Below are 24,656 nucleotides of genomic sequence, written 5' to 3'. Positions count from 1 at the left end.
TCAAAAAAGGTTCAAATGTTAATGGAACAATCAAAGATGTAAAGGATTTAATTTTGGAGCAGTTTATGTACACGCACACACACACTAGTCTAAATATGATGGAATATTTCAGTAAAATAAGTAGGAATTTGGATGAATATTTGAGATTTTGGATATGTCTCCTTGTGATTGCTCAGTCTCCACATACACCACAGCAATGCAATCATTGACACAAAATAGTTGGCTTAAATGATCGGACCTGGGCATTAACATAAATGTGCCACTTTTTGTGTGATGTTGCATCCTTTTATAGTGTTCATGTGCCACAAGCATGGTGATAATTGGATGATCTCCATAATTCTGATTATCAACATAAGTTAAAATAATGATTTATGTGGACAGCTTAAAGGATAACTCCATTTAAAACTAAGTTAGGTGGTCAAAGTCATAGCCATATCCTACTGACTATAACCAGGTTGCCCCCACTGGTGGGACCCACCATCCATCTAACAATCAAAGCAGTAGCTTGGCAAAAGCTTTTCTCAACCTGCTGCTCAATTTTCAAGTCTTTGGCAAAGACAGCAGAGATTTTACAAAGGCCAACCAATCGCAAGAGAAACGCTATTGCTCGACCTATAGGAACAGTTTAGGGGAGACTGGTAAATATGATTTTCTTAGTTTATTGTTCTGTTCTAACCCCAACACTGGCTACATATTTGTTGTATAAGGCTGACTGCTTTTGCAGTGGGTTTTAATATGAGGGTAAACAGCTTTGTCTTACAGGAACATACATCATTTTATTTTTAGAACTAAGGAATAGATCATATTTATAGATTACATTTCTATCTTTTCATGTCTACTTTAGACTGTCAAATATTTAAAATGTCATATTTAAACATGTATTTGTATTTGCAATGTTAGAGGACTTTAAATGCCATTGAGCCCAACGAAGGAAAGACAATCACAGATATACAGTATGTATACAGTATGGATACTGAAATTCAAGTTGGCTTAGGCTACGGCCACACATAGCGGCCAAGCGGGTCCCGTTTAGCGGAACCCGCTTGGCCGGAAGGAGAGTGCACATGGGCGCCTATGCAGGCACCCACACATGTGCGGCAGTCCCACCGCCGCCGGGTCCAACCGCAGCATACGGGATTTCAGTATGAACACATTCATTTCAATGTATGTGTTCACACACAGCGGCTGTACCACTCTGTGATACATTGAAATCCTATGTGTCACTGGCCGGATCCTGTTCTGCGGCATCTAACAGAACAGGATCCGTGTGAACACAGAACCCCCCTCCCGGCCAAGCGGACCCGATTGGCCGCTATGTGTGGCCGTAGCCTTATATAAAAGATTTAACATACTATACTGTAATTAACATTTAAAAAAAAGCTGAAATACAAGTTTAGGTTTCTTGACCATATCATCCTTCAGTCATATGAGAGTTTTTTTATAAGAGCCTATGGGAGTACATTGCCTCAAGTAACACATTGGTTTATTGTTAATATTTATTTTGTACACATTTATGTTTTGTTTGATTTTTCAGGTCTCTGCTTTAAAGAGCAGATTGAGAAAGGTGTCTACAACCACAGGAGATGGGGTAGCCCATGCTTTCCTCAAAGCCCAGGCCTCTTTGTTTGGCAGCTACCGGGGGGCGCTCAAAATTGAACCAGTAAGTGGAAATATTTGTATTTTATTAATGTTGTCAACCGTAGATGGAGTCTGCCGATATCTATTCATGCACAATGGTAGTGTTCATTATCTGGGCTTTTTGGTCAGAGTGTAGTGTAGACATCTCTCTGTGCCAGATACAGGTGCCAAAGCGGTTGGCTACTGTTATAGGAGGAGATGTACTAAGCAGTGATAAAAGTGGAGAAGTGAGCCAGTGGAGACGTTGCCCATGGCAACCAATCAGCTGCTCTGTATGCTTTTATAGTATGCAAATTATAAATGTTACGTGAATGCTGATTGGTTGCCATGGGCAACTTCTCCACTGGCTCACTTTTCCACTGTTTTCACTGCTTAGTATATCTCCCCCATACTTTCACCAGACTGGCTCAGCACTACCTCTACATGGACCACAAACAGTCAGTTTGTTTTAGCACGCATGAAAATCAGTGACTGTAACAGAACAGACCATTGATAAAATGCATGATGGTCTTAACAAAAGCTGTGAATATAGTTATTAATTACCTAGTATATCCCCCCCCCCCACACACACACACACACACGACCACTCCTGACGTCCCTTTGTTCTACCTTCCTATCCCCCCCACCAGCAGTGTGCCTCAAGTCATATATGTTTCCACTGTGCATGCCACGGGACAGGCTGTGTAGAATTATTATATAAATATCTTAATACATAGGTATGTATGTGTGTGTGTATATATATATATATATATATATATATATATAGTTAAATCTCACGTCTCAGACAAACTGGAGATATGTTCTCAGAATACAAACTTATCAAGTCCCCTAAACCGACTTGATTTCTAAGAATGACTAAGGCTCATAAAAGTTACAGTATTGTCCTCAAGGCGACAGACTTTTTCCATTATTAAGGCAAATATGGCTCAACGCTATATAAAAACAATCATATTTTCTGGGATATAATAGAGGTTTCAAAGGCATTCAGCATTTTGTTATTTTTCACATTGCATTTTCTTATATCTACTGTATATAAAACGTTACATATATATATATATATATATATATATATATATATATATATTTATATATATATTATTTGGGATGTTTCTTCTGATTGGATGATGGCTTTGCAGCAAGTGTAAGCTCCTGATGCCTGCAGTTGGCTGCTGAGAAATTGGCACATTTCCAGTAAAAATCTAAATGAAAGTTTTTCTCTTCATCGTATTGGCCCGGGCACCCATCTTGTGCTTCAGTGCACGTTTGAGCTCTAGTTAAATGTGTACTTGTTGTATAAAAAGCTACTGTTTGGAGGTGTAGACGATCCAGAGAAACATATTGATGTGTTGTGTCAGAACAAATACATTCAGCTCCTGTCTTGTCCCGGGTTCTATAATCAAGCAGCGGAATGCTGAGTAACATCGATTCGGGTCTGTGCTGAAGCTGTAAAGAGGGCTATTACCAGCCGAGCCGAGGTGATGCTGCTGCAGTTGCATAGATCATTAGTACAACCCCATCTGGAAAATCCTGGACAAATAGGAATAATGTTCCAGGAGATAAAATGTGTATCATCGGGCAGGAAGGGAGCATACAACATACTGAATGCATACTGACTTGGCTGTTACCCTGTGTATATATAGTGCAGAAGTATTTCATTTAACTTTGTATGTATTTGACAGGAATCATGAAAGTAAAAGCACCACTGCCCCTAGGCCCATAGTTTCCTCTCACATATGGCAAAGGTGCTGTCCCATTTCACTTCAGAGCTTGTGCGCCAAATACCTTTCCTGCCAGCGGTTTGATGAATTTCATTAGTGCCAATGGGCATCTATTTTTCTAGAGGACATATATTGTTGTTAAAATCACTTTATACTTAGGTTTAGGGTAGGGTTACGATATGGGGGGTGGGGGGCAGGTATTTCCTTCTAAATATGAGCGTGAGTGATGAGCCTTTTTATAGAAATGTATTCTGGTATACTGTGAATTCTCATATAGTATATATTTTAAAAGATTTTCAGTGTGAATGAATGAAACAAGGAAAAAGTTATTTGCAAGTTTTTACAAGCATTCTAGATGGTTCACAATGATTTATCCACCAGGGGCACTTTTCCGTTGGAGTCTCTTCTAGGTCATAGTAAGTTTATCTTGTTGATTGATCAGCATGAAAAACCCCCACAAGATTCCCTCAGCAAAACTCTAATGGACCAGTATTGAGATTTACATCATGTATGGTACTAGTAATGCAAACATCCAGTGGTGGAACTTGTTAGTGGTGGACCCAGGTGTAAAGGTATAATTTGGGCCCCCCTCCTCCACCCCAACCCAAGTTCACAATATGCCACACGGCAATGGGTGACAGGGAGAGGCAGAGGATGACATACTGTAGAGAGGCAGAGGGTGACAATGGAAAGCAAGTGGAGGTAGTGGGTCGCAGGTAGAGGCAGTGGGTGGCAATGGTACAAGCACAATATCCTGCGTGGGGCAGAGAACAGGGGGCATGTACCTTGGTGGGGGAAGGAGCACAGCGAACTCTGTCTGTGACGGGCGCCCGCCCCTTGTGCTTTCCTCAGCTTGGCACTCAGTCAGGCAGACTCTGATAGTGCCAGTTACATTGGTTGTGAGCTGCCTTTCATGTACAGATAGAAGTGAAACAGAAATAATGTACAGCTGTCTGTTAATTAGAGGCAGTATGTGGCTCTGATCATCAGCGCTGATAGGTGGCAGGACTCCTCTATCGGTCCGGCGCGCACAAGGTCAGCCCTGCCCCCCTAAAGTAGGGAGCAGGTCTCTCAGGCAGTGGGGCACATCCTGCTCTTTGCACTTGGGCCACTCATCCAACATTGCTCAAAATGGTTTGCGTGGGGGCCAGGATTTAACTCTGTTCTGGCCCCCACGTACCAGAACAGCACCTGCTGCACCAGTGGTAGTTCCGCCCTTGCAAAGAATCTCAGCTACATATGTTTGCAAAGATATGGTTACGCAATCAGTCATTTGAAGGTGCCTCTGATATGGTGGTTCTAACACTACATGATAATAGTGCCCACTTTGGGTCATGCATTTGGATATTTTGTTACACTACATGATAATTGCACATACATTTGTATATTTCTAAATTGAGAGCTAACTCAAATACAGACACCCCAAGGTCCTCTAACATTGTACTACAAGGATCAGCATTCCTTCCAAAGACTGATCCCACTGATTGATCAGCATGGCAGCTGCCACTCAGAGAAACGTTATTCTGCTGGGTAGCTGACACACATTTTTACTGAATATTATAGGCAAACAAAGCTGCAGTTGTTTGGTTGCGTGTGTTGTCACTTTAAGAGCGCTTACATTTGATCTGTCTGCTCTTATCCGGTACATATAGAGTGTATTGTCAGTTAAATGCGGTTGTCGTATTCCATAAAGTATATTGTGTTAATTTCCTAAGCAGTCACCCAATGACATAGATTTCTAGACTCACAAGCCAAAGACTGAGTGACACAGCAAAGACGAAACAGAAACCAGCCCACAAGAGAAAATCAGGCTCTGCCATCCCAAGTTCATTTATATTCCTGGAAACAGGTGGTTGGCTTGTGCAAGATGTGATTGCAGATCTGTTGCCAAAATGTTTTTAGCTTCAGAGTACAGCTGGTGGACACTATGCGAAGGCAAGAGACCCAGGCACAAATTAGCGCCAAGGGTCTCACTTCAGCAGTAGACTAGGCGCTGGATTCCAAAGGAAACTTAGCTCAGTGCTGACTGGATTAAAATACTCTCTGCTCCAACCATGCTTTAAGCAGCTTGTTGTTGATGTCACAAGAAAGATACCTCATTGGTTTACCTATAGTTCCCTGCCATAGCATTGCACACAGAGCAGCAAGCCCCACTGCAGGCTGCATCTTACAAAGTCACAGACTCCGTTACTGGTTAATAGAAGCCTCTGCTATAGGTATTTCTCATGCTATCATAATAAAATACAGGCATTTGTCCAACAATTGCCTTTGTTACAGATATTATTTAAAAACATGATATTTCATCCCAAAAACCTTTTTATTATTAGATAATAGTCATGTATATTCTTTTAAAATGGGCTAAACCCACATCAGTGTAACTTCCCATGATGCCCAGCTGTCACCGGAATAATAGTTTCATATCACTGCTCTGAATCCACTTAGGAGAATTATATTCTGAGCGAATATTGCCGGCGGACGTACTGTAGTGTCTGGCTGTGTATGTTAATGTTTAATACAGTGCACCATTTTTGCTCATTTGCTTTTGCACCTCAATGGGGGTACAAGCAGAAATGAGAGACGATGTTGGTCATAAAATGCCTTTGCCCAACCACAATGGGGCACCACTCTGGCTACCTCCATCAGAAGTAAATTAGTCTGCGAGTGTTTCCATGTTTGTTCAGCTTACCTATAGGCTGATATTTTCTGACCAGACTGCCATAAACGGGATACAGTTAATATACCGGCTGTCGGGATCCCGGTGTTCAGGATACCAAAGCTGGAATCTCAACAGCCGGTGAAATGCCGGCGGTCGCAATCCCAACCGCAGCCATGTTTTCCCACTCGGGTGGTGGGTCCACGCCACCACCTGAGTGGGAATACAACCTGTGGCGAGCGAAGCTCGTTACCTGGACCGAAGCCTGGCAAGCGCCCGAGGGGACTCGCTGTTTCGCACACGGGACGGGATGGTGCTGTCTGCCAGTCTCCTATATGTATTCCCCATAAACAACTAGTAGGATGTTATTGCAAATGAAAGAATTAATCAGAAAGTACTTTAATAATGCCTGTTATTATAATTGTTACTTTCTCAGGGATTTGGAACCATAGTACATAAAAAATTTGGCATTAGCACAATTACATGTGAACATTTGTTTTTGTTGCATTGCAGTTTTGTACTGATGATCTTAATTTGTGGGATTTCTTGGAACGCATCTCATAAGTGTCAGACAACAACTATTTTTATGATCTGTTAATGATCAACTACAGAATTTTAAGACCAAGCCTTAATTTTATGCTTGGGATTTTTGGATTTTCACTAAAGCTACTACTTGTAATTATGGGGAGAAGAAACAACTGCACAGAATGACATTTAGGCAGACAGATGGATAAGTACATGTAATTGGACAGGTAGGCAGATGAGAAACAGTCATGTGCAGACAGATGCCTTGTCAGAGATTTAGAAGGACAAATGCACCAATGACAGTGTTAGACAGGTATACACATTGATAAAATAGAACAGACAAGACTGTAACATTACTCCGTATGCAACTGAAATAAAATGTAAACTAGACATGTACCACACCACCTACAATGGTAAAGTAGAACTCTAGAGACAGATCATTAAATTTATTATTATTATAATTTTGAATCATATCCTGCTCTCCAACTGGCAGACCTGTGGGGTTCCAATCCTTGGATCTCTGCTACTCTGAAGAAGCAACACCCCTAACTATTGCTGATAACAGTCCCTCTGCCCAGACACCCTGGAGAGCGTCGTCAAGCTGATAGGACAGCAGCTCTACGGCCAGGCTAGCTCCCTATTTTTAAACCTACTAGAGGGAAATAAGACCTCTAATAACATATACCTGTATATTGAAGATTGTGATTTCACAGAAATATAGCAAGATTTTGGAGAAAATTCTCAGATTAGCCAGGTCAGTCTGACATTCAGAAGCTACACACATGGACTCGTACACATCCTGTAAGACCATACTCAGCCACACAAGCACCTTACTGCACCATAACCTTACAGTTATATACTGTTACAATTGCTGTGTTATTATAGCTGTAATTAGGTCAAGTAGAGGGGAACATGTGTATACATCTATATCGCTCTGTATAGTAGCACTATAGGGATATCAATCACAAAGAAATGTATAGAAGAGAGTCTGACACCCCAAAAGGAAAATACTCATACACATATGGTTTCATGTGGGCGGGATGTGGCCCTTATCCTACTTTCTTGGTTGCCAGTCTCCCCTGAAGCTCCATGGATGATATAATGTTCTGACCTGTATTCAGCCCATGAACAGATAGTTGGATGTTGGGTGACATATTTTTTGAACAGTATTCAACCCATGAACACGTAGCAGAAATGTGTGCTTCTTTATGGAAATACTTTGACATCAATGCATTAACAAAATTAAATGATGAATACAACCAATGACTCATTACAGATAAGCTTTGTCAGTATTTCATCTAGTTATATTCTAACTATTTGCAACTATGAAAATTGTTTTAGCAATCTAGTAATTATTTTAGATATAAGTAGACCTTCTAGATAATACTGAAGGGCACGTTTGCAATTATTGTTAACGGTCTGTAGATCAAATGTACATACATGTGTAGCAGCAAAATGAATAAATGTTAATTGTTTAGCTTTTTCAAAGGTGTAATCATTAAAAGAAACAAAGAAAGGCAAACCAACACATCCTGGATATAATTAACTGTCTTGTCCTCATGTTCTTTCTAATACTGCCACCTTGTGGTTAATATAGGAATGATCACTCTTTCACCTGACAAGGAAACACACTGTACATCACCTATTTTTGTATATGTAATAACATCACCTTTATCTTTTATAACTGTGTTTATTTTTAAATCCAGAACACATTTGTCAAGTTATAATGAGCTCGATTATTAGTAATCCTGAATTGAAATTAATCTAGTTAAGAACATGGTATGTCTTTAATCTCAGTGCTGTACGTGTACTTTAAGCTCCTTGGAGCAGGGCCCTCTTCCCTCCTGTTCTCAGAGTCCTCTTCTCTCACACTTCAATTACAGTTTTCTCCTACTCGGCGACTGTCTACACCCACATCTCCTTTCGCTCGTAACCATTCATCTTTTCCAACGGTTGACCGTCCCTAGTAGTACACAGATTACTCCTTACCTTCCTTCCATCTCAGCTGTATTGTGTACTGAGAACTGTGGTGCCAATTGTTACCTGTGCTCTGTTTTATTTTCAGTTACTGCGATGTTAAGTTCTGTGTACCCTGTATTGTTCTAATGTGTGCCGTATGTACGGCGCTGTGAACCCCTTGAGGCGCCTTTATAGATAAAATGTAATAATAATAGCTGGAGAATGTCCTACATATCCAGTTCTTCTCCCAGGCTTTAAGATTGAATCTGCTAACTATGTTTTTCTCAGTTGATTTGAACACCGGCACCTCCATGTTGGTTTACCCATTCCTATTTGGTCCAGTTTTATTTCTTAGGTATGCTTCGACATCTCTGGCCAGGTTATGTTTAACATATTAAACATATATACCTGTGCTATTGCCCCTAACACCCTTAATATTTTTCAGATAAGCCCTGCATACCAAGAAGAGATCTCAGTGTGTGTGTGTGTGTGTGTATATATATATATATATATATATATATATATAGATAGATATATATATATATATAAACACAAGTTGCAGTGAGTACATAGATATCTTAATTCTATAGCAATATACTGTATGTGATAATTAACAATGGAAATGTGAAGGCATCTCACATATAATGAACTCAGTCGCTCGCAGCAGTGTCTTTGGCTACTAGGTTGTATCGGTTATTAGCAGGTTTCATGCAGTATGGTGTATTTGGGTTGACTCCTATCTTTGCCTAATATTTAGCACTTATTCCCTCTGATTCACAGGTGGACAGGGGTGCAGTAGTACTGCAGATTACTTGCTAATGCTGCAGCTGAAGAGTTTCCCACCTACTGCAGCTCTAATCTGCTGCACTGCATTAAAAGTCGCACCATTGAGTGGACATTGGCTGCACCACTGGACATTCGAACAACGCTATGGTTGCCCAGAATGTCCAATGCTACATGGCTTCCAGTGTCAGTGGAACTGCAACTTCTGACGCAGTTCCTGATATTGGCACGCCCCCAACATAACCGCCTAACCATTAAAGAGTGCATGGTCTGGAGTGGACAGGGGTGCAGTACTACTGCACCCCTGTCCACCTGTGATATATATAATAAATAATGATAGTGCATGCAATATAATATACCTCATCAACAGCAGCAATGCACTGTAGAGACTTCACCGTGCATGTCAAACTCAAAATCCCAACTGGGCCGAATAATCAAGGTCTAAGTCTTGTGTGGTCCGAAAGAAAAAGAAAGAGTTTTATATGTCTTATATATCAGTGTGAGCTGATAGCTGTGTTATTCCCCCTCATATATCGCTGTTCAGACCCCTCTCCCCTTTAATATTTAATAATAATACCACTTATCAGTGTGAGCTGACAGTTGTGTTATTCCCCCTCGTATGTCACTATACGGTCCCCTCTTCCCTATATAATAATACCACATATCAGCGTGTGAAGGGGGCTGTGTTATTCCCCCTCTATATTACTGTGCGGTCCCCTCTCCCCTATATAATAATAATACCATATATCAGTGTGTGCCGGAAGCTGTGATATTCCCCCCCATATATTACTGTGCGGTCCCCTTTCCCCTATATAATAATAATACCACATATCAGTGTGAGAAGAGAGCTGTGTTATCAGGGCCTGATTAAGGGTTCCAGCCTCCCTAGGCTAATACAGAAGTGGCTGCCCCCCTTCCCCATCCCCCCCCCCCCCCCCACCACCAATTTTTTTAGCTCATATTCATCTAAAAATCTGTAATTATGTGTCAAAATTTACCACAGATTAAATTATTGATTGTTGATACACATTATATTTTTTTATTCTATAAAAACATGGACTAATGACAATAATATGAAATGATACATTAAATATAGTTATTAAACTCACCGTTTACATCAACAGTTTACATCAAGCTCCTTTTTCTTGGTTTAAAAGCTGTAAACGTTTCTATTATGTCATCAAACTTCAAGTTCTGCAGGAAGTCACTTTCAATGACTAACAGTGCAAGAGCTATGGCACCCTGATTGCCCTCTCAGCGTCCTGGAGTGGAATGCCTACTGCGCATGTCAGATTCTTTGTCATCGCACATCAGCATAAGCAGGACGGAGTGAGGAGGGGCCAGACGTGGAAGACGCTGCAGCTCAGGCAGTGTTCAGCAGCGATGATGACTGAATCAGTCATTGCTGCACTGCAGCAGTGAGTGATTGAGTGGCACAGACAATTACGGTGCCAGCGTTAGGCACTGCCGCAGGATCACAAAGAAAGAAAAAGAAACCTAATTAATCTATTGTGCCTGCGCTGCGCCCCCGCAGGTCCAGCGCTCCCGCAGGTCCAGCACTCCAGGCTGCAGCCTAATCAGCCTCTCGGTTGATCAGCCCCTGTGTGTTATTCCCCCTACTATATCACTGTGCGGTCCCCTTTCCCCTATATAATAATAATACCACATAGTGTGAGAAGAGAGCTGTGTTATTCCCCTTCATATATCATTGTACAGACCCCTCTCCTCTTTCTTTCTTTCTTTCTTTCTTTCTTTCTTTCTTTCTTTCTTTCTTTCTTTCTTTCTTTCTTTCTTTCTTTCTTTCTTTCTTTCTTTCTTTCTTTCTTTCTTTCTTTCTTATATATAACAATACTGTAGCTGTAAAGATCTCTGTTGGTGAGACTCACACTCAGTCTTTAGCGTCCGAATGCGCACTCTTTCCTCTCAGTGCAGCTTCCCTCCTCCCTCCTCACAGGAGACATGTGATCTAACATCATCTCTGAAGGCAGGGCGGGCCGGTTGGTAAACCCGCCCAAAACCCAGCCTCTTCTCCTCCTGCAGCAGCCATGACTGGGTGAGGTGGGCAGCGCAGACAAGTGGGACAGACAGGGGCAGCCGGACGAGGATGCATTGTGTGCGGATGGAGGCGAACTTGGTTAATTCGTTCCAGCCTGAGTTAACCTGCCGCATAAAGACCCCTGCCCGCGGGCTGCAAAAGGATGCAGTATGGGCCGCGAGCTTAAAACCCCTGGACTACACCATAGTCCTGTGCAGTAAAATGTGTGTGTGTGTGTGTGTGTGTGTGTATATATATATATATAAATATGCTGAGTTTGCAGTAGTTTTAAAGTGGCAGTCATTTACACGGCAATCTCTGCTGAAATCCCGGACTTCCGCAAACTCAAACCCTATTACATTTCCTCGATAGTCTGAAGGTCATATTATACAATATTGTTAATAATTTTGTGCAAGAAACAAAGTCAGTGTATGCTGTATACACAAAATTCATTTATGTTTCATAAGCATCTGATACACATAACCTGAAGCTAATTGTATACAATATTATTAATAATGTTGTGCAGTAAATAAAGTTTTTGTACATAGAACCATCAGAAAGCAAACACAGTATGTCACTATCTCAGTCGCAGAATTTTGGAGACGGGAGACTCAACCTTTATTGTAATTTAACTGTGTTGCTATTCCAGCATTAGGTGTAAATCACAGACTTCATATAATCAGACATGTCCATGAAATCACTGTGCATATGTAATAGATGTTCTGCTTATTATTATTTTGATTGATTTCTTACTCAAATATAATAGATGCAAAGATTTAAGTACATTATAAAGAAAGTGTCTGGCTGGTCAATACATAAACCGGGTGTAGTACGGTATGCCGGCGCTCGGGCTCCCGGCGACCAGCATACCGGCGCCGGGAGCACGACCGCCGGCATACCGACAGCGTGGCGAGAGCAAAGGAGCCCCTTGCGGGCACGGTGGCGCGCTACGCGTGCCACACTATTTTATTCTCCCTCCAGGGGGGTCGTGGACCCCCATGAGGGAGAATAGTTGTCGGTATGCCGGGTGTCGGGATTCTGGCGCCGGTATACTGTGCGCCGGGATCCCGAAAATCGGCATACAAAAGACCACCCCATAAACCCTATAAAGTGAATCACAATGAAATTTAAAGTTAAATGACTGCTTGACGTAGTTAATGAAAAATCAGAATAAACTTTTTACACTTAAAACACAACCTAAAGATAACAAGAAAACATTTGCAGAAATGATAAAATAATCTGTGCAGGATACTGTAGGTATGCATAGCAGTATAAATATAAATCATTTACAGACAATGGAAAGATCACATTCATATTCTGAGTTATAGGAATGTTGAAAGACTTGAAACAAATGACAAGATATTAAAAAGCATCACGTTTCTTATAGTAAAACAAATATCCATGCTCTTAATGACTCTGTAAGAAAAGCCCATTTGTTCTCATTTGGGCTGTAGGAAGTCATAGTACGATCACAAGCAACGCAGAGGTAGAAAATGAAACTAATGAGCTGTGGCTTTTAGGAGGAGGAGAAGGTTTTGCGGTGTGAAGCTCTTACATAGGATCACTTTCACCTGCCTTCTGGGAAAGTAACAATCAAATACCGGGTGTCTCAGCATATCTGATGTTTGCTGGGGACCTTCTCCACAGTGTAATGTCATGTTACTTACACTGCCAGTGCCATACATTACATAGTAATAGATATGCAGTAAATCGGGAATCACAGAGAAAACATCTTATATATAAGGATAAAAAGTGGAGCAATAAAGTATAGACACTAACATGTGCAGAACCAACAGCAGATAAAGAAAGATGCACTAAATAGTAGTAAACATCAGTTGCTGCCCTGTGTTGGGGGCATATTTTTTTTTTTTGGGGGGGGGGGGACTGTATGAAATTGGGACACTGATCTTGATTGTAGTACTACAACATTACAGACACAGTTTCACCTAGGACATTGACTGAAAACGGCTTTGTTCGGTAGAATGGTGGAATAACCCTGCCTTTATCACCAAGCATATGGTAAATATTTGGATCAGATACTTGTCATTTCCCAAGAAAATGCTATTTTAGGCTGCAGACACATTGGCTGGCATTAAAATGCTGTGGCATTGGCTGGCATTAATATGTGTTTCTAAAACAAGTGAAGCACGTTTAGATGGCTGTGAAAATACAAATCTTTGTACCACGAAGCAACATGGCTGAAAACCATAATCTCAATGAGAGAACAGTGCAATGTTACCGTTGTGAAGAGGTTACCGATGTGCTTAGCTTGAACAAGACCAACTTCAGTTTGTCCATACATCCCAACTGTCCCGATTTCCGTTCTTTTGGGATTGTCCTACCCGCAGGCCACAGTATCCCGCGGTGGGGGAGCTATTTGGAGGCTCCTGTCTCTCGCTGCCCTGCTTATCAGAGCAGCTGTGAATAGACGCTGTGCGCATGTGCACAGCATCTATTCACAGGAGACAGAGGGACTGGTGGCATGACCATGCCCACACAATGACAGAAAAACGGGGGAGTGACATGTGGTCGCGGAATTGCCGAAGCCATGCCCCATCTCCTTAGGCAACACCCCCTTTTCGGGGGCACACAGCTTTGCCACACTAATGAGTCCCTCTTTTTGATCTCCCGATGCTGGGAGGTATGGTTTGCCTGAAATATGTGTGTGCGTATATATATATATATATATATATATGTACACATACACACATAACCAGGGCAGATGAAATATGTAGTGCCCCCTGTGTTTCCAACCAATCCCATGAAACAATCATGGGCTTTAGTGTAGAGATAGCAAAGACAGACACACATAGAATAGATACTGGGGACAGTATCAGGAATATGGCTGTATCAGTAAATTAACTGGCTGTGGTGTATAAGTATAACTCCAGGCTTATTCATTCTGCTGTGGGGCAGTTTCTAAATAATGTAATGAACACATCAGTGTCAGGAGAATTAACTTCCACCTTCACCTTACAGTGTGTCTCTGTTACTGGCTGAGTTGTACAAGCTGCTGCCATTTTTCCAGAGACTAAAATGCACTGATCGCGTGTAATAATTCAGCCACTATCAGAATTGAAGACAAACTGCTGGTACAGTTGATCACCAAGTGGTGAGTGAGGAAGTGTCAGGCCCAATCTTAAGCTCTTGTCTTGATTGATAGCCTTGGCCCTTTACCCCCTTATGGCAACCTGCCAACAGGTAGAGTGACCATATTTTCCCGTTTTACCTGGGACACTCATGGATTACACAGGTTCTGTGGCTGGCTGAATTCAAGCCTACATTTCAGCTGGTTTTAATCAGCTACAGAACCTGTGTAAGATATAAGATTTATAAGATAAGATATAGTTGTGCTGGGTACTTGCGTCTTTTTGTGCAGGTCTGTATGACAATGAAAAGGAACAGCTGGCAAATGATGCACATTCATAAATCAAACACATAGAAATCAGCTACAAGAATGGACAGTGCATTTAGTACAAGTTGCTTAAACATATCTGTAAGATAGCAATAAGTGTAAAGAAAAAAACATTTGAGCAATGTAGGAAAGAAAAGAAATGGTAACTTTTTGTTCCAAGTCGCTGCAAAGTGTGTCTTCCTTTATTTGTAAGTTTGCCACTTACAGTTTGAGCTAGTTATACAACTCCTTTTATCATTATTGAACGCTGAATTCTTGCTACTAAGTTGGCAGAGACCGTATAATGTATCGATTGTCCTCATTCACCTATACTCTCGCACCAAATAACCTCATGTGGTGCTCCTCCAAATATGCGAGTAAAGCCATGCCAAGCGTCTTGCGCACACTTATTCTCAAAATATGCATCTTATTCGCATCAATAATGCAACAGTACCTTGGATGTTGGCACTGGCATTGCATGCAGCAGCTGTTTGTGACTAACCTGGGAATAAAGGCAAATGACCCGCACAGAGCGTCTACTTCATACAAGACATCTCGCGTCATGTGGCGCAAAATGAATATATTTTTTGTATAAAACTCTATCCTATATAATAGAAGGCAACGCTGCTCCTCACATGTATGCAGGGAATTCAAGTGTTTTTTTCCACTAGATGGTGCTCCAGCTTTCGAGATCCCGACAGCCGGTAAAATGCGAAGATGACCCCCCCCCCCCCCCTATTCCCACTCGAGCGGGGGGTCCACACCACCACCTGAGGGAGAACAGAACCCGTGGGACTCGCTGGCGGGATCCTGACAGCCGGGATACCGTATCCAACCCTCATTTTCTATACATGAAATGCATCCCTCCAACAAATATCCATTTATAAATGTATCTATATAATAGGGAAAACCTTTAAAGGAACAGTAGAATTAAGGTGCTTTCTGTTAAACGTCTTCAGATGATCATAAAACCGTCCTGAAAACCATACATACCTCTTTCAGACATAAAATCCCGCCTTCAACCTGGCTCGGACCTGGGACACAGAGCATGGGTTGTAGCTGGGGCTACCCTAACCCAGCTGGGTTTTTCAGTGACCCAGGTCTTCCTGCATTCAGTGGACGCAGTGCACTACTGTCCCCGGCCAATCACTTTCTTATAGTCATAACCTGGGTCAGTAAGAGCCGAGTCGCACATTTCAGACATACTGTAAGCCGAGTCATTGACCCGGGTTACATTTCCCAGGAAAACCCCTGATAGCAAGCAGGGTCGTGAATCTGGGACTGTCAACCCTAGCAGATCCTTTCAGACAACCCGGGGATGATATGCGTTCACGCGCAAAAACTCGGGTTTTAGGCTTATGTCTGAAAGGGGTTTAAACCCAGCTAGAAGGAGTTATTTTGTGCCTAGTGATGCTTATAAAATGTGCTGACAGGTTTAGGGTGTAGAGGGGTGTGTGGCCTTGTTAAAATCACAGTGTAAAATAAAACTGCTTAGTATTTTTGTACTAAATACAAAAGCCGTCCGTGTTTTCCCAGCTTGTGTACATTATTTGCACCCCTTGCATAGCACCTTGGTTTATCCAAGTGCAAATTTGCCCCTTTAGATGGATTCTAACTATAAGTAGGCCCTTCTAAAACCATAAATGATTATGTTGCAGTGTATTTATTTGGGTTTACAGTATATGCAAATGCTACTTACTGTAACTATCTAATTTATAGATACATATATCACAGTCAGAAACGTATTCTTTTACACAGGGAGCCAGCAGAGTGTAAAGAAAAGTAGCATACATGTGTAGTTCTGAAAATGTACACAATGTAATAATAAATGCGAGCTATACTTTTTCCTTTTTTTAATACAGTACTTGAATTCACTTTCCCTGTCTATTAAAACAGCAATAATCCATCCCCATATACAGTATATCCTCTCAGCTAAAATGAGAAATAATGATATGAGGAAAAATACACAAACTTGACAAATTTCAAAAAAGTATCACAAATGACTGCACTGACGTGTTTTGCGTGTCATAATGAGGGAAAATTCCCTTTCCCAATTAAATCTGTCTTATCTAATATATCAAACATTGTCATCAGTTCACATTTCCATTTCTCTCTTTGTTGTGCTATTCCCTTTGAGTGTTGTTATTTTCATAGTTATGATGTGCTGACTTTGAACTGTAATAGTGTTGACCGCCAAAAGTCATACATCTTGTTTTACAGTAAGTACTGGGAATGGACGTTTAATTTTTTCACGTTTGTCACATAAGTGTCAGAAATTGCGAACATTTGACGAATTTCAGAGTAGAAAATCTCAGCGTTTCATTGGTGGTTGATCAGATTTGTATTTGTGCGCAGTCATTTTTAAGTACAATTGTAACACACTATCCTCTTTTCTGATTGTGTCTAATGTGGACATGATATTCCAGCCATACTTGGGTATGGGTCACTCCATGACAGATCACCAAGAAACATTCTTTCTCTAACGTCCTAAGTGGATGCTGGGGACTCCGTAAGGACCATGGGGAATAGCGGCTCCGCAGGAGACTGGGCACATCTAAAGAAAGCTTTAGGACTACCTGCTGTGCACTGGCTCCTCCCCCTATGACCCTCCTCCAAGCCTCAGTTAGATTTCTGTGCCCGACGAGAAGGGTGCACACTAGGGGCTCTCCTGAGCTTCTTAGTGAAAGTTTTAGTTTAGGTTTGTTATTTTCAGTGAGACCTGCTGGCAACAGGCTCACTGCATCGAGGGACTAAGGGGAGAAGAAGCGAACTCACCTGCGTGCAGAGTGGATTGGGCTTCTTGGCTACTGGACATTAGCTCCAGAGGGACGATCACAGGTTCAGCCTGGATGGGTCCCGGAGCCGCGCCGCCGGCCCCCTTACAGAGCCAGAAGAGCGAAGAGGTCCGGAAAAATCGGCGGCAGAAGACGTTCCTGTCTTCAATAAGGTAGCGCACAGCACTGCAGCTGTGCGCCATTGCTCTCAGCACACTTCATACTCCGGTCACTGAGGGTGCAGGGCGCTGGGGGGGGCGCCCTGAGACGCAATAAAACACAATAAAAATACCTTACATGGCAAAAAATGCATCACATATAGCTCCTGGGCTATATGGATGCATTTAACCCCTGCCAGAATATACAGAAAAACGGGTGATAAGGCCGCCGAAAAGGGGGCGGAGCCTATCTCCTCAGCACACTGGCGCCATTTTCCCTCACAGCTCAGTTGGAGGGAAGCTCCCTGGCTCTTCCCTGCACTACAGAAAGGGTTAAAAAAAAAAGAGAGGGGGGCACTAATTAGGCGCAGTATTAAAACATACAGCAGCTATAAGGGGAAAAACACTTATATAAGGTTATCCCTGTATATATATATATATATATATATAGCGCTCTGGTGTGTGCTGGCATACTCTCCCTCTGTCTCCCCAAAGGGCTAGTGGGGTCCTGTCCTCTATCAGAGCATTCCCTGTGTGTGTGCTGTGTGTCGGTACGTTTGTGTCGACATGTATGAGGAGAAAAATGATGTGGAGACGGAGCAGAGTGTCTGTAACAGTGATGTCACCACCTAGGGGGTCGACACCTGAGTGGATGTACTGTTGAAAATTACGTGACAGTGTCAGCTCTGTATAAAAAAACAGTGGTTGACATGAGACAGCCGGCTACTCAGCTTGTGCCTGTCCAGACGTCTCATAGGCCGTCAGGGGCTCTAAAGCGCCCGTTACCTCAGATGGCAGATACAGACACCGACACGGATACTGACTCCTGTGTCGACGGTGAAGAGACAACCGTGATTTCCAGTAGGGCCACACGTTACATGATTGAGACAATGGAAAATGTTTTATACATTTCTGATAATACGAGTACCACCAAAAAGGGGTATTATGTTCGGTGAGGGAAAAACTACCTGTAGTTTTCCTGAATCTGAGAAATAAAATGAGGTGTGTGATGATACGTGGGTTTCCCCCCGATAACAATTGATAATTTCTTAAAAAGTATTGGCTGTATACCCTTTCCCGCTAGAGGTTAGGGTGCGTTGGGAAACACCCCCTAGGGGGGATAAGGCGCTCACACGCTTGTAAGAACAAGGGCTCTACCCTCTCATGAGATGGCCGCCCTTAAGGATCCTGCTGATAGAAAGCAGGAGGGTATCCAAAAATGTATTCACACACATACTGGTGTTATACTGCGACCAGCAATCGCCTCAGCCTGGAGGTGCAGTGCTGGGTTGGCATGGTCGGATTCCCTGACTGGAAATATTGATATCCTAGATAAGGATAGTATATTATTGCCTATAGAGCATTTAAAAGATGCATTTCTATATATGCATGATGCACAGCGGAATATTTGCCGACTGGCATCAAGTATAAGTGCGTTGTCCAATTCTACCAGTAAAATGGTCAGGTGATGCGGAATTCCAAACGGCATTTGGAAATATTGCCTTTAAAAGGGGACATTTGGGGTCGGTCTTTTAGACCTGGTGGCCACGGCAACAACTGGGAAATCCACGTTTGTACCCCAGGTCGCCTCTCAAAATAAGACGCCGTATTATCAGGCGCAGTCCTTTGTTGGCAAGCGGACAAAAGGTTCCTCTTTTCTGCTCGTGACAGAGGGAGAGGAAAAAGGCTGAAGAGATTACCCAGTTCCCAGGAACAGAAATCCTTTCCCGCCCCTGCAAAAGCCCTCAGTATGACGCTAGGGCCTTACAAACTCAGGCACGGTGGGGGCCCGTTCTCAATGAATTTCAGTGCGCAGTGGGCTCACTCGCAAGTAGACCCCTGGATCCTTCAGGTAATATCTCAAGGGTACATATTGAAATTCGAGACGTCTCCCCCTCGCCGTTTCCAAAAGTCGGCTTTACCGACGTCTCCCTCTGACAGGGAGGCAGTTTTGGAAACCATTCACCCAGCAGGTGATAATCAAGGTACCCCTCCTGCAACAGGGAACGGGGTATTATTCCACACTATTGTGGTACCGAAGCCAGACGGCCCGGTGAAACCGATTCTAAATCTAAAATCTAAAATCTTTGAACACTTACATACAGAGGTTCAAATTCAAGATTGAGTCACTCAGAGCAGTGATTGCGAACCTGGAAGAAGGGGACTACATGATGTCTTGGGACATCAAGGATGCTTACCTTCATGTCAAAGTTTACCCTTCTCACCAAGGGTACCTCAGGTTATGGTACAGAACTGTCACTATCAGTTCAGACGCTGCCGTAGGGATGGTCCACGGCACCCCGGGTCTTTACCAAGGTAATGGCCGAAATTATATCCCTTCGAAGGAAGGAAATTTTAGTTATCCCTTACTTGGACGATTCCCTGATAAGGGTAAGATCCAGGGAACAGTTGGAAGTCGGTGTAGCACTATCTCAGGTAGTGTTGCGGCAGCACGATTGGATTCTCAATATTCCAAAATCGCAGCTGGTTCCGACGACTTGTCTTCTGTTTCCTAGGGATGTTCCTGGACACAGTCCAGAAAAAAAAAAAAAAAAAGGTGTTTCTCCCGGAAGAGAAAACCAGGGAGTTATCCGGGCTAGTCAGGAACCTCCTAAAACCGAACCAAGTCTCAGTGCATCAATGCACAAGGGTTCTGAGTAAAAATGGTGGCTTCCTACGAAGCAATCCCATTCGTTAGATTCCACGCAAGAACTTTCCAGTGGAACCTACTAGACAAATGGTCCGGGTCGCATTTTCAGATGCATCAGCGGATAACCCTGTCACCAAGGACAAGGGTATCCATCATGTGGTGGTTGCAGAGTGCTCATCTTCTAGAGGGCCGCAGATTCGGCATTCAGGACTGGGTCCTGGTGACCACGGATGCCAGCCTGCGAGGCTGGGGAGCAGTCACACAGGGAAGGAATATCCAGGGCTTAGGGTCAAGCCTGGATACATCACTTCACATAAATATCCTGAAGCTAAGGGCCATTTACAATGCTCTAAGCTTAGCAAGACCTCTGCTTCAAGGTCAGCCGGTGTTGATCCAGCGGACAACATCATGGCAGTCACCCACGTAAACAGACAGGGTGGCACAAGAAGCAGGAGGGCAATGGCAGAAGCTGCAGGGATTCTTCGCTGGGCGGAAAATCATGTGATAGCTCTGTCAACAGTATTCATTCCGGGAGTGGACAACTGGGAAGCAGACTTCCTCAGCACGACCTCCACCCGGGAGAGTGGGGACTTCACCCAGAAGTCGTCCACATGATTAAAAAACTCGACAGGTATTGCGCCAGGTCAAGAGACCCTCAGGCAATAGTTGTAGACGCTCTGGTAACACCGTGGGTGTACCAGTCAGTGTATGTGTTCCCTCCTCTGCCTCTCATACCCAAGGTACTGAGATTGATAAGATGGAGAGGAGAAAGCACTATATTCGTGGCTCCGGATTGGCCAAGAAGGACTTGGTAACCGGAACTTCAAGAGATGCTCACGGAGGATCCGTGGCCTCTACCTCTAAGAAGGGACCTGCTCCAGCAAGGACCCTGTCTGTTCCAAGACTTACCGCGGCTGCGTTTGACGGCATGGCGGTTGAACGTCGGATCCTGAAGGAAAAAAGGCTTTCCGGATGAAGTCATCCCTATCCTGATCAAAGCCAGGAAGGATGTAACCGCAAAAACATTATCACCGCAATTGGCGAAAATATGTTGCGTGGTGCGAGGCCAGTAAGGCCCGACGGAGGAAATTCAACTGGGTCGATTCCTACATTTCCTGCAAACAGGAGTGTCTATGGGCCTGAAATTGGGGTCCATTAAGGTTCAAATTTACGGCCCTGTCAATTTTCTTCCAAAAAGAACTAGCTTCAGTCCCTGAAGTTCAGACGTTTGTAAAAGGGGTACTGCATATACAGCCTCCTTTTGTGCCTCCAGTGGCACTTTGGGATCTCAATGTAGTTTTGGGTTCCAAAAAGTCACATTGGTTTGAACCACTTAAATCTGTGGAGTTAAAATATCTCACATGGAAAGTGGTCATGCTGTGGGCCCTGGCCTGGGCCAGGCGCGTGTCAGAATTGGCGGCTTTATCCTGAAAAAGCCCTTATCTGATTTTCCATTCGGACAGGGCGGAATTGAGGACTCGTCCTCAGTTTCTCCCCAAGGTGGTTTCAGCGTCTCACCTGAACCAACCTATTGGTGGTGCCTGCGGCTACTAGGGACTTGGAGGCCTCCAAGTTGCTAGACGTTGTCAGTGCCCTGAAAATATATGTTTCCAGGACGGCTGGAGTCAGGAAATCTGACTCGCTGTTTATCCTGTGTGCACCCAACAAGCTGGGTGCTCCTGCTTCTAAGCAGACTATTGCTCGTTGGATTTGTAGTACAATTCAGCTTGCACATTCTGTGGCAGGCCTGCCACAACCAAAAATCTGTAAATGCCCACTCCACAAGGAAGGTGGGCTCATCTTGGGCGGCTGCCCGAGGGGTCTCGGCTTTACAACTTTGCCGAGCAGCTACTTGGTCAGGAGAAAATACGTTTGTAAAATTCTACAAAATTAATATCCTGGCTGAGGAGGACCTGGAGTTCTCTCATTTGGTGCTGCAGAGTCATCCGCACTCTCCCGCCCGTTTGGGAGCTTTGGTATAATCCCCATGGTCCTTACGGAGTCCCCAGCATCCACTTAGGACGTTAGAGAAAATAAGAATTTACTTACCGATAATTCTATTTCTCGTAGTCCGTAGTGGATGCTGGGCGCCCATCCCAAGTGCGGATTGTCTGCAATACTTGTACATAGTTATTGTTACAAAAATCGGGTTATTATTGTTGTGAGCCATCTTTCAGAGGCTCCTCTGTTATCATACTGTTAACTGGGTTCAGATCACAGGTTATACGGTGTGATTGGTGTGGCTGGTATGAGTCTTACCCGGGATTCAAAATCCTTCCTTATTGTGTACGCTCGTCCGGGCACAGTATCCTAACTGAGGCTTGGAGGAGGGTCATAGGGGGAGGAGCCAGTGCACAGCAGGTAGTCCTAAAGCTTTCTTTAGATGTGCCCAGTCTCCTGCGGAGCCGCTATTCCCCATGGTCCTTACGGAGTCCCCAGCATCCACTACGGACTACGAGAAATAGAATTATCGGTAAGTAAATTCTTATTATTATGACACCCACCGACTCAGATTTCATAAAACTACTCATTTTAAATTAGGGATCAGTAAGTTTGGTTCCCTGAGAACCGACCCCGAACTTTTAGATCCGAGTATGGATCTGAATCAGACTCGGTTTTGCGCACCTAACTCGGATCCGAAAACATCATCATCCTGCTGTCGGATCTCGTGGGCTTTGGATTCTATATATAGTCCCAGTGATCGGCGCCGTATTCACTCCAGACTTGGAAAGTGCACAGTAAGGACGTGTTCCTTCTGTGCTGTATTCTGTGCTGTAATTGGATAGGCAGGTTAGGGAAGGGGGGCAGGAGAGAGCAGAGGGGTTTCAGCAGGAGAGTTGAGTTAACCTGGGGTGCTGCTTGTGTAGGTGTGCTGTGACTGTCACTGTGTTAGGGCTCTGCATAGTAGACAGTGCACTACATATAGCATACTGTGGCTGTGTATAGGACCTGGTGTTGTTCTCTGTCTAAGGGGCTGTGTACTGCCGTACACTACTGCTATATATCCTATGTATGTGATCCAAAGCAAAAAAATATTTCTATTGGTGCGTCACTCAGTGATGACTACCAGTACTGCTGTACACTACTGCTATATATCCTCTGTATGTGATCCAGAGCAAAAAATATATTTCTATTGGCGCATCACTCTATTAGTACAGCGGCTGCTGTACACTACTGCTATATATATCCTCTGTGTGTGATCCAGAGCAAAAAATATATTTCTATTGGTGCAGCACTCAGTGCCAACTACCAGTACTGCTGTACACTACTGTTATATATCCTCTGTGTGTGATCCAAAGCAAACAATATATTTCTACTGGTGCGTCACTCAGTGACGTCTACCAGTACTGCTGTACACTCCTGCTATATATCCTCTGTATATGATCCAGAGCAAAAAATATATTTTATTGGTGCGTCACTCTGACTACTAGTACAGCAGCTGCCGTACACTACTGCTATATATCCTCTGTGTGTGTGATCCAGAGCAAAAAATATATTTGTATTATGTATTTGAAAGGGGTGCTCTTTCTGCTGTATCTGAAAGGGGTGATCTGTCCATCCATCCAGGGGCTTCATTCCAGTGTAAATTAAAATAATAAAAGCTAAAAACACAAAGCCTAAAATTATAATGATACAAAAAAAATTAAATTGTGCTGTACCCCAGAGTACTAAACAATTTTTATTTTATTTTCATAAGTACTGTGACACTGCCGGTCAGACCGCAGTATATTCTTTCCTACTCATAAACTCATTGTGCGATGCTGTCGGTGTAATCAACCGCAGTGTGTAATTATTATGTTTATTTCTGATTCATTTGTGCGACACTGTAACCGCCGGTGTGTGATATAGAAAATACTTCTACATATTTTTGACTCATTTGTGCGACACTGTATCTCGTATGCCGGCTACTGTCTTAAACTCTCTTCTTTGCCATGCAGTGCTGCGACTAGCATGCAGTGCACTGTACAAGCTATAGAAGCGCACTGTGCTCCCAGTTAGCAGTATCAACCTCCACTTTGCCTCCCAGATGGGTGGGATTTGCTGTAGCTTATAGGGGGATGTAGTGTAGTGATGTAGTGTACCATATAGGGTATGTAGTGTAGTAATGTATTGCAGTATATAGGGGCACGTAGTGCACTGATGTGGTATAGCATATAAGGCGATGTAGTGTAGTGAAGTAGTGTAGCATATAGGGTATGTAGTGCAGTGTATAGGGGGCATGTAGTATAGTGATATAGTTCAGCATGTAGGGGATGTAGTATAGTGATGTAGTGCAGTGGATAGGGGAATGTAGTGCAGTGATGAAGTGTTATGATATAGTGCAATGTATGGGAATACACAGAGGAGCATGTAGTTGAACACGCTGCCG

The 24,656-nt window shown here is 43.2% G+C and overlaps 1 protein-coding gene across 4 annotated transcripts in view; it reads left to right on the top strand.

Annotated features, from left to right (window-relative positions):
• Positions 1 to 24,656, top strand: part of DENND1A (DENN domain containing 1A) — a 1,299,692-nt gene that overhangs the window by 939,731 nt on the left and 335,305 nt on the right. For all 4 annotated transcript variants that reach the window (XM_063936848.1, XM_063936849.1, XM_063936850.1 and 1 more), the window contains exon 13: positions 1,535 to 1,660. In XM_063936848.1, coding sequence (XP_063792918.1) covers positions 1,535 to 1,660 — 126 coding nt within the window. The remainder of the gene's footprint in view (positions 1 to 1,534; positions 1,661 to 24,656) is intronic.

This window comes from Pseudophryne corroboree, chromosome 8 (genome assembly GCF_028390025.1).
Source record: "Pseudophryne corroboree isolate aPseCor3 chromosome 8, aPseCor3.hap2, whole genome shotgun sequence".
Lineage (NCBI taxonomy): Eukaryota > Metazoa > Chordata > Amphibia > Anura > Myobatrachidae > Pseudophryne > Pseudophryne corroboree.
The sequence above is the reverse complement of the archived record's forward strand: the minus strand, read 5'-3'. Positions and strand labels throughout refer to the sequence as shown.